The 9,303-nt window shown below is 49.5% G+C and overlaps 3 protein-coding genes across 3 annotated transcripts in view; 1 reads left to right on the top strand and 2 right to left on the bottom strand.

Moving 5' to 3' along the window:
* Positions 1–155: 155 nt before the first annotated feature.
* On the top strand, positions 156–1,861 carry EAH_00011240 (troponin c, isotype gamma., putative; the record flags this gene model as incomplete). The annotated part of the gene is made up of 4 exons (XM_013394894.1): positions 156–191; positions 740–875; positions 1,098–1,268; positions 1,767–1,861. 4 exons carry the CDS (start codon positions 156–158, stop codon positions 1,859–1,861), a joined length of 438 nt encoding a protein of 145 aa, XP_013250348.1.
* A 1,074-nt stretch (positions 1,862–2,935) lies between these two features.
* On the bottom strand, positions 2,936–6,388 carry EAH_00011230 (hypothetical protein, conserved; the record flags this gene model as incomplete). Its single annotated transcript, XM_013394893.1, has 1 exon — positions 2,936–6,388. The coding sequence occupies one exon, from the start codon at positions 6,386–6,388 to the stop codon at positions 2,936–2,938; it is 3,453 nt and encodes a 1,150-aa protein (XP_013250347.1).
* Positions 6,389–7,383: 995 nt separating this feature from the next.
* EAH_00011220 (hypothetical protein, conserved) overlaps positions 7,384–9,303 on the bottom strand; it is a gene marked incomplete at both ends in the record, with an annotated part of 3,604 nt that continues 1,684 nt past the window's right edge. Inside the window, 2 exons of the mRNA XM_013394892.1 lie at positions 7,384–7,471; positions 7,946–9,185. Of these exons, the coding sequence (XP_013250346.1) occupies positions 7,384–7,471; positions 7,946–9,185 (1,328 nt within the window). The remainder of the gene's footprint in view (positions 7,472–7,945; positions 9,186–9,303) is intronic.

Raw genomic sequence — 9,303 nt, 5'->3', positions numbered from 1 at the left:
TTCTGTCTTGTGATGGCTTGGTCCACTGGGACTGACGCCAGCAGATGATGCCCTAGCCACTGCCTTGGCTCCATCGTTTGCTTTTAAAATTGCTTGCTCTTCTCTTCTGATTAAGTTGCATTTATCCTATTCTTCCTGCTTCCGACGGACGCAAAATGTCGGGTACTCCGTACGGCCTGTCGTCCCAGCGTGTAAGTTCTATGCAGCGCCCTTCGGTGCAACTCAGTCGGCAGCACTTTTGCTTTTTCCCGCACTCTTACTGTAATTCGGTTCGAAGTAAATTTCAGTCAAATTACTTTAATAACAATATAGAGCTGTCTCAGGCAAAGCTTCAAATCTCAAGCCCTGTACTGCCTTGCCTCGAGCATTTTGGGCTCTGGGATGTTGGGGCAAACGGTGGCGGTCTTCACGTAGTCACCCAAATTAGCTGTGCTAAATAATATTTAGTACTTCCTCTTTTTATGCCTTTTTATGCATTTGTCTCGTCAGCCAGTTGGCGCTTGCGCAGTACATTTGAGTTATTTCACTCCGCTGTTGTGGTTTAGGGCATTCGCCTTGGGGTTAGAGACATGCATATTCATGCTTTGCCTATTGTTCCCATTTCCCCCGTTGATTTGTTTCTACCTCTACGCCAAGAAAAATGAGGGCATACTTGTGTGTTTGGTAGTGTTTTGCCTTTTCTGTCTGACTGGCTGCCGTGGTTAGGGTCTTAATTTTGCCTTTTGCTTTGAATCTGCAGCGACAGGAACTGCGAACTGCCTTCCATGCTTTCGACAAAAACAAAACCGGGAAACTGGATGTAGGTGAAATGAAATACCTTTTGAAGTCCATTGGGGTCTGTCTTACGAGAAGAGAGCAGAGAGCTCTGGAAGCGGGTGCGGGCGAAATAATATCAAAAAATTCAACTTCTTATAATCTGCCTACTCTGCAGAAAGCAAACCTCTTCTATCTAAGTTTAGAATTTCGTATTTTGTGGTGGTCTCCGTCTATCTGCTCCTCGGCGACATGGGTTGTAGGGTTCAGGATTAATGTGTTTGTGTTTGCAACTGTGTTTAAGAGATGGTCGTTTTGTGTTTTTGCTTTGGCTGCTGCTGCAGAGTTTGCGGATAGAGGGGAATTTGATTACGAAGACCTCCTGACCATTGGCCAGGTGGTTTATAACGACGTTGCAATTGAAAACGCCCTCGTTCTAGCCCTGAGAAAATTAACTCCCAAAGGCGCAAAAACAGTCCCCAGAACTGTCTTAAGAGACATGTTGCTTAACTTGGGTCAGCTTGCCCTTCTTTATGTTTCCCCTTTCATGTTGTTTGTGTGTGTTGGTGTGTTGCATGTTGGATCGTCTGGAAGCATACATTTCGTAGCAGTGATTTTGCTCTTTCGTCCGTTGCTTCTTTTCTTAATTTGTAATTTTGTTCGTGTTTATTTTCAACAGGCATGGGAGTTAAGCTGACGGAGGAGCAGGTGGACATGTTTTTAGACATTTGCTGCAGTGAAGACGGAAAGCGGAGCGACCAAATTCAAATATCAACATTTATTTACAGGCAAGTGTTTCTATTGTCCTCTAGTCTCCACGCAACAAAAGAGAAACCGCTCTGTTGATGAAAGAAAACAGAAACAGAACATAAAGCAATAGAAATGAACAAAGTACCCGTGTGTGTGTATGTGAGCTATTGCTGGAATCCTTAATGCATTCACTTAGGGCTGTGTGTTCCATTCGAAGGCCCAAATGTAAGCATTAAGCGTATATGATCGCGTATTGCTTTCAGGGTACTCCGTGACTGATAGAGAGCCAAGAGGAGGAGCTGAAGCAGTATCCGAAGAAGCGCATATTTCTATAGATTCTTCGCTGCGCATTCCATAAAGTTTCATTTTATTTTGTCCTTGAATGCGTTTTTTGACAGAATTTTTTTTGGTAGCAGGTTCGACCTCTGTCAATGCCGCTGAGTTGTTTTCTGCACATTTTTTTTGAGGTTAGATGGAGGGGCCATCTGCAATAATAACGACCAAACACAGGCCTTGATATGTGTAATGATTACACAGCGGCCACACTTAATATGTAGTATGTGTAACTGCATAAAATTAATTTTTCGTAATTTTACACCGAATATAAATATTTTCAATGCATTAAAAGGTTTTTGAAAATACTCAGTAGAGCAGAGCTTAATTGGAATGCCTATTATACAGAGGCCGTACTTCATTTTTAAAACAATAATAATTAAGCAGAGGCGGCAATATGCAATAATAATGCAGCTCTCATGGGGGCGGCTCTGTCTCCGTGAGGGTCTCCGTCTGCTAGCATCAGTATAGGTATTAATGGATGCATTTGCTCTGCCTTCTCTTTGAATACAAAGAGGCTATTTCTTCTTCACTACAGACAGACGACAGGCCCGGACTTCTCTCAGAGGCATCCAATTCAAATTTGTTGGAGTTCTTACGTAGCCGCAGCGCCCTGCAGCTGCGGAAGCTGCAGCTAGCTGCTACTAGCTGGGGCTCAGTGCTGCACCTATTGTAGCTTTGCTGTATCAGCTGCGATGGCATTGCTGTCTTGTAGAAAGAGCAAAGGTTTATAGACACGCAGACACGCGACAGAGGGACAAGAGCGAGAAAAGAGGAAGAAGTAGAGAACAAAGCCAAGTTAACAAACGAAGGCAGACAGACCTTGAGAGCTTCATATAGAGAAGTCCGCAGAGTGGGCGCTGTAGTACAAAGACACCTGCAACGGCTGCAGCACCAAACAGACACCAAAACAAATGTAGAATCCGTTGCCACGCGTGCATGCACCCCGTAGCATACATGCATGCAACATGCACGCGAACATGAATGCCTTCATGCATACTGATGCACACTAACGGGAGGCCCAGAGAAGAGGGAGTTGCATCTATCGGCGTTACCAGCTACTAATTATCACTTTCCGCCGGCTGTTAATTCACAATAGTTATTGCACTATCGTGGCACAGAACTCTTCTAATGGGACAGCAAAAACATAGGACAGAGGGGAAACGCAGTGCATCGGCGGTAGCACCAGAAGCAGTAGCAAGCGCGGAAGCAACAACCGCAGCGAAAGGAGCAGCCGCAGCAAAAAAAAAACCGCAGCGGCAGAGCCAGCAGCACAAGCAGCAGCAGAACGAGCAGCAGAAGAAGAATCGATATGAACACCTACAGAGGCAGAGACGCTGGCGGTAAGGGAGGCGAGACTGCACTGCAGCGCCGAGAGGCCCAAAGCGGGTACTTCTGTTCGCGGCCCCAAATCTCCTCGATAGACTGCTGGTCCTTCTGCAGCTGCGGCAGCAACCGCAGCTGCTGCACCTTGGCGCGTGAAGGCGTTCCAGTCCCCTCGGCTTCTCGTGCTGCTGGCCTCTGTCCAAGCAGCAGCAACAGCAGCGGTTCTGGGGCTTGTCTGAAGAGGGCTGTTCCATTCAAATGCTGCAGCGCTGCTGTTTGCTGAACTCTCCGCTGCATTATTTCGTTCTCTGTCGCCCCTTCTGCTGGTCTCGAGCTGGTCGTCTGCCTGTCTGTACACCCGGCGGCCTGTCTTTTTCTGCTTCTCTTTGTCTGTCTTTGGTGGGGCCCACATGGCACTGACAGAATCAAAGAGAAAGGAGGACCCGTCTAGGCTGGAGATACTGTATTCGCGCCTGCTGTCTCTTTGCCTTGACCTTCTTTGTGTCCTCTCCCTTCTGCTCAGGCTCCTGCTGCTGCTGCTCTTGCTGCTGCTGCTGCGATGCAAGGTGTCTGCTGTGCGGGAACTTGCGCTGTGCTTAGGCCGCAGGGGCTTCACCCCAACGGTGCTGGTTGAGGTGTCTATACACTTCACAGGAGCAGAACATTGAAATGCCATTTCTCCTTTTTTGCTGCTGCTGTTCAACATCTCGCCTTTGTCGCTAGGGGATTCGTGCGCTTGCTGATACATTCCGCGACCCAACAACAGCGGCAGCTGCTGCAGCAGCGGCTGCTGCTGCAGAGGCTGCTGTACTTGCTGACTGGAGTCATTTGCAGGCTTGGGCTTGGGTTTTCTTTTGGGGGGTTTCCACTTTGTGTATTTTTCCCTTAGAAGCAGCGCCAAAGGAATACCTCTGGGAGCCCCCGCCTGCAGGCGCAGCTCGCTGTTATTCACGCCGCTGCCTCTGCTGCTCTTGCTGCTGCTGTTGTTGCTGCTGCTGTCGTAAGATGAGGACGTTGTGCGGGTTGCATACGCCCCTTGCGCTTCAAACGAGTGGTCCACTGGTCTTCCAGCTGCGAGACCTGCAGGTGCGTCTCGTGCTGCATCTACAGAGCGCCCCATTGGGCTGTAGCTTGTGCGTTTCGGGTGTATGCTAAGCTTCGATAGGCTTTGCTCTTTACTGGCTCTAGGCTGCAGCAACACCTCATTTGAAACGACTTCATCGTGCAGCGAGGGTATTGCGGCTGACCGCCAAAGTGGCACGGCAGCCACTTGCGCGCCTGCTGTTCTTGCTGCTGCTGCTGCTGCTGCTGGGGCCCTTGTGGTAGTTGTTCCTGTTGATGGTGTAGTTGCTGCTGCTGATGTTTTAGATGCGGGGAGGGGCGGCGGATTCTCTAGCCGATGAAAGGGAGAGGAAGGGCCCTTACATCTAGTGATCTCGGCTGACTTCGCAGCAGCAGCAACAGCTGCAGCAACCTTGTCCGCCGTAGCAGCGGATATAACTGCAGCAGCAGGAGTAGCTGCAGCGGCAAGAATAGCTGTAGCAGCAGGAGTAACTGCTGCAGCAGGAGTAGCTGCTGCGTCAGGAGTACCTGCAGTAGTAGCTGATGCAGCAAGAGTAGCTGCAGCAGCAGTCGCTGCTGCAGCAGTAGATGCAGCACCAGAAGTACCTGCAGCAGCAGCAGGAACAGAAGGAGCAGCTACATCCGGGTCGCTAATACTGGTATTGGAGGGACTCTGAACGTTCAGGCCGCCCGATGAGAGCTCATAGCCTTCAAGGAGGTCCAAAGACACCTGAACAGCACAGTCTTGGGTGGGTTTCTTTGTAATGCTGCTGCTGCTGTTGGTGTTGCTGGTGCTGCTGCCGTTACTGTTGTTGCTGCTGTTGGTGCTGATATTTCTACTGCTGCTGTTGTTGCCGCCCCTTCTGCTATTGGTGTTGCTGCTCTTGCTGCTGCTGACAGAGTTGTGGAGAGGTGCTGGAATGCTCTTGTTTCTGCTGTCGGCAGCGTCGCAGTACACAGCGCTGATCTTTGAATCCATATCACTCAACGAGGCTACTGCTGCTTCTCCTGCTGCTTTTGCTTCTCTCTGTGGTTGGAGTGGCGGCAGCTGTCCCTCCTCAGGTTGCTGCATTTGTTGGTGTTCCGTTTGTTGCAGTGTACAGACAGTTGAGCGACCTTCGCTGTCTGACGACGAGTCTCTTCTGAGGCACCACCGCATTTGTCGTGATGTCCAGTGCTGCAATGAAAAGTCTTCGTTGCTGTTGATGCTGTGTCTGCTGCTGCTTCTGCTGTTTGTGGCTGCCAGTAGGCCTGAGGTGTAGGGGCTTTCTTGGTTTGATTGGTCGCCGGCCTTGCTGCCTCTGCTGCTGCTTCTGCTGGTGCTTCTGCTGCTGCTGCTGCTGCTTTCCTCCCAGAGTCGGCGTCTTTCATGAAGACTGCTCTGTGTTGTGGAGCTAAGAAAAATGTGCTGCTGCTGCAGCATCTGTTGCTCCTGGGTTTCTTTATTGCTGTTGCTGGAGCGTTTACTGGCTCTAATGCGCGCCAGCAGTCCCGCTGCCGCTGTTGCTGCTGCTGCTGCTGCACCTGCTGAGGGCGCCTGTTGAGACAGCAAAGCACCTGCCGGAGCCGCAGCAGCGAACCGCTGCTCTAACGCGTGCAGCTGCTCTGTCTCATGAGCCTTCCGTGTCTCTACAGAATTTCGTTTGTCCTGCAACTTCTCCCGCCTCTGTTGCCGCTGGCGCAGCAGTTGCTGCTGCAATTGCTGCTGCAGCAGCAATTGCTGCTGCTGCTGCAGCGGGCTGCCAAGGAGCTGCTGCAGGTCCCCAAGAAGGGCATGAGTGTGTCCCCCAAAGACAAGAGGCGTGACAGGTGCAGCAGCAGCAGCAGTAGTGGTTGCTTGATTGTGAGGTGTATGCAGGCTTCTGGGGCGTACAGATATGCTCCGAGACGAAACCTTTCTGATACTGCTTCCAAGAAATATGCTCCGCCCAGAAATCCGCGGGCGGCGGCTCTTAGTGCGCTGCTGCTGTTGCTGATTGTGTTGCTGCTGTTGTTGCTTCTGCTGATGATGTTGCTGCTGCTGCTGTTGTTGTTGTTGCTGCTGCTGCTGCTTCCTCATGCTATCACTGCTTGCCACAAGCCCAGGCACGTACGAAATGTCTTTGTGCCTCTCCGCGCCGCTCCAATGAACCCCTGGAGATTCGACAGTTGTTGCAAAAGTCATCTTAATTATTTCAATGCATTTATTAAATTCATTTATTGAATGACTTTTATTTAGCGCGTTTTTTTCAATGCATTTTCTCGTTGGCCTCCTGACGCGCCACAGGGACCCAAATGGAGTACTTCTACAGTGTATGCACAGTTCTGGGGAAATTGCAGAATAAATGAAATGCTTCGTGATGTTGCTGTCAGAATTATTTGAATTTATACTTTCTTCTCACTGCATTGCTCGTTGCAAATAAAATGCAACTTCTGTCTGACGGGGCGGGAGTGGTAATAGAACGCACAACTCTGGGTTGGCTTGAATTTCACATGAAGTTCAAATGACGAAAAAATCAAAATTTAATCCATTTTGCAGATATTTCTGCATATTTTAAGAGGAAAGGGGAAAGAAATACAACAAAGGACGGGGGTGGTTATGAGGTGGGGTTGCTGTGAAGCAGGGAGAACCAGATAAGGAATGAAGATGGAAGAGAGTGCATCGAAAGCCTAAAAATAAATCAATAATCTAAAGAATGTTTTTTTGTGTTAATGTTATCAGAACTCCTCAATTCGTTTGAAAACAACATTGACGAACTGGCTGCTAAACTCAGAGCGTCTGCTGTAGAGAGCGCGCTTGCCACGTTATGTATTACAATTATTAGTGTTATTCATCAATATATAATGATTTTTTAGTATTGTTGTTACGTTAACTACCCTTTGCCTTCATCACTATCATCATATATTTTCTGAATTCTTAGAATTATTAGGCTCATTTTCTCCATGTGTATTGTAATATTATTAGACGTTTGATCGTTTGCACTGTCACATCGTCGACTATGATAGTAACTGTAGTACCTTTAGTACAATGCCTAGCCTTTTATTATTATTGTGCTAGGTGCTAAATCCTGGGCCCCTCTGTTTTTCCTCATTTTTCCTCCTTTGGGCTGCAAGGGAACCCAGGGAATGACAGTCAGCTGTTTGAAAACGACCGTGTCAGTCTACTACATGAAAAAATATTCATATCGCTTTCGAGAGGTGCCTCAAATAGTTATGAACTTCACCTTTACTTTTGCCACGGGAGAGCAACGACCTGCAGCTCCGCCCTCTGCGCAACCCTAAACCCTAACAACACAACTCTGCAGCTGCATACAGCTCACTTCGAGTTAAATCCTGAAAACTCAACAACATAACTAATTTTAAACTTTGCTGAAAAGAAACAAGCATGAGGAAGTTCGTGAACACGAAGCAAACAAACGATGGCCACAGGCTGAGACACCAGCGAGAGCTGAGAGCTAGCTAGCAGTATAACTAGCCGCTGGCTAGCCAGATAACTAGCAACTTAAATAGTTTCTAGCTATATAGATAGATGTGTGGCTAGCTCGCTACTCCCTAGGTCTCTACAGCTTTTGGGATGAAGGGGGGGGAAGAGCGCAGTATCACAATGTCTCCCGTGTTGCCAGTATGAAGTCAAACACTTTAATATTATGTTAGCTATTGTTGCAGGCAATCCAGCGTTCCATCGACGTTTGATTTGTTGCTGTCGCTAGCTTGGCTGTTGGTTGAATTCGCTGCTTACCACAGCGCCTTCCCATCAGCACCTGTGTGCTCCCTGCTACTGCTCTTTTCCCCTTTCGAATTCTGGCTTGCTGCTGCAGTTTGTGTTGCACCCGTGGGGGTCTTGCTGCTTCCATTTGCAGCGGGGGATCCTGCTGCTGCTGGAACTTCCCCGTCATTCTGTGCAGCAGCAGCTTCTGCCACCGAAGGCCCCTTTCCTCCGGACTGCTGCTTGCATTCACCATCCTTGGTTGTCGTAGGATATCCAGGATGACCCTTTGCAGTTTTCGCTGCTTTCTCCTTCTGACTTAAAACGAAAGAAGAATCTGCACAGGAGGAGCCCCTACAATGGAAGGGCCCCTCCCTGCAGGGCCCCCCGTGCATCTGCTGCTGCACTGCAGCGCAAGGCTGTGTTGATGCGAAGAAGCAACCCGTGTTGCTGCTACCAGGGGGCCCTATCCAGCCGGTGGGGGCCCCTGCATGCCCACTCCAGTACACGCCTGGGGGCCCCCCAGAGGGAGGCGGAGAGCCCATATGGGGGCCCCCTAAAACAGGTTGCCCGGGTTGCCAGATAGAGGGCCCCCCGTGTATCTGAGATATCGAGGCCCCCATGTGCGCATGGGGTGGAAGAGAGACTCCAGCCTGTTGGGGCCCCCCCATGAAGAAGCAAGGATAAGAAGGAGCCGTTGCAACGAGAGGGTGGAGATGAGGCGGCCCGTAGACTGGGTGCCCAAGGTATTCGGAGCCCTCATGTTGACAAACCCCCCTCTGCTGCCATGACTGAGTTAGAGAGGGAGGGAGGTTGTCTTGTGTAGGGCTTTGTTGTTCCTGCGGTTGTCCTGCGCTTATCTGTGCTGCTGCTGCTGCTGCTGCTGCATGCGGTGCCCCCTCTCCTTGTTCTGTGCTTGTCTGTGCTTGTTGCACGCTCAGCGGCAGAGTGGCATTTGCATGCAGGAATTTGCAACTGCCTTCTCTCATGATTTTGATGGGTCTTTTTCTTAAGAACTCTGGCATGCCTGCTCTCAGGAGCGCAGAAACTGTAGGCAGTTGATAATGCTTGCAGTAGGTGTTACCCATCTTATAGCGGCGGGGTCGGGTGTACAAACTGCGGTAAGAAGGCCCCGCCACCCCCAAGCGGTTGCCCCCAGACAGAGAAAAATAACGGGGAGACACAAGAGGAGGAGGGGGGTTCAGCCGCGTCTCAGAAGTCACCTTAGCCCAACGACTGTCACCACTAACCATCCCCCAACGGTGGTCTAAACCCTCTGCAAACGCCATACACACGTACATTCCCAAGCATATATAAACATATATATATATATATACATATGGATGCATGCAATATATATGTATGTATATATATATATATATATATATATATAT

Source organism: Eimeria acervulina, genomic scaffold, assembly GCF_000499425.1.
Source record: "Eimeria acervulina Houghton genomic scaffold, Eah_scaff60, whole genome shotgun sequence".
In the NCBI taxonomy this organism is placed as follows: domain Eukaryota; phylum Apicomplexa; class Conoidasida; order Eucoccidiorida; family Eimeriidae; genus Eimeria; species Eimeria acervulina.
Note: the sequence above shows the minus strand (reverse complement) of the source record. Positions and strands in the feature narration are given on the sequence as shown.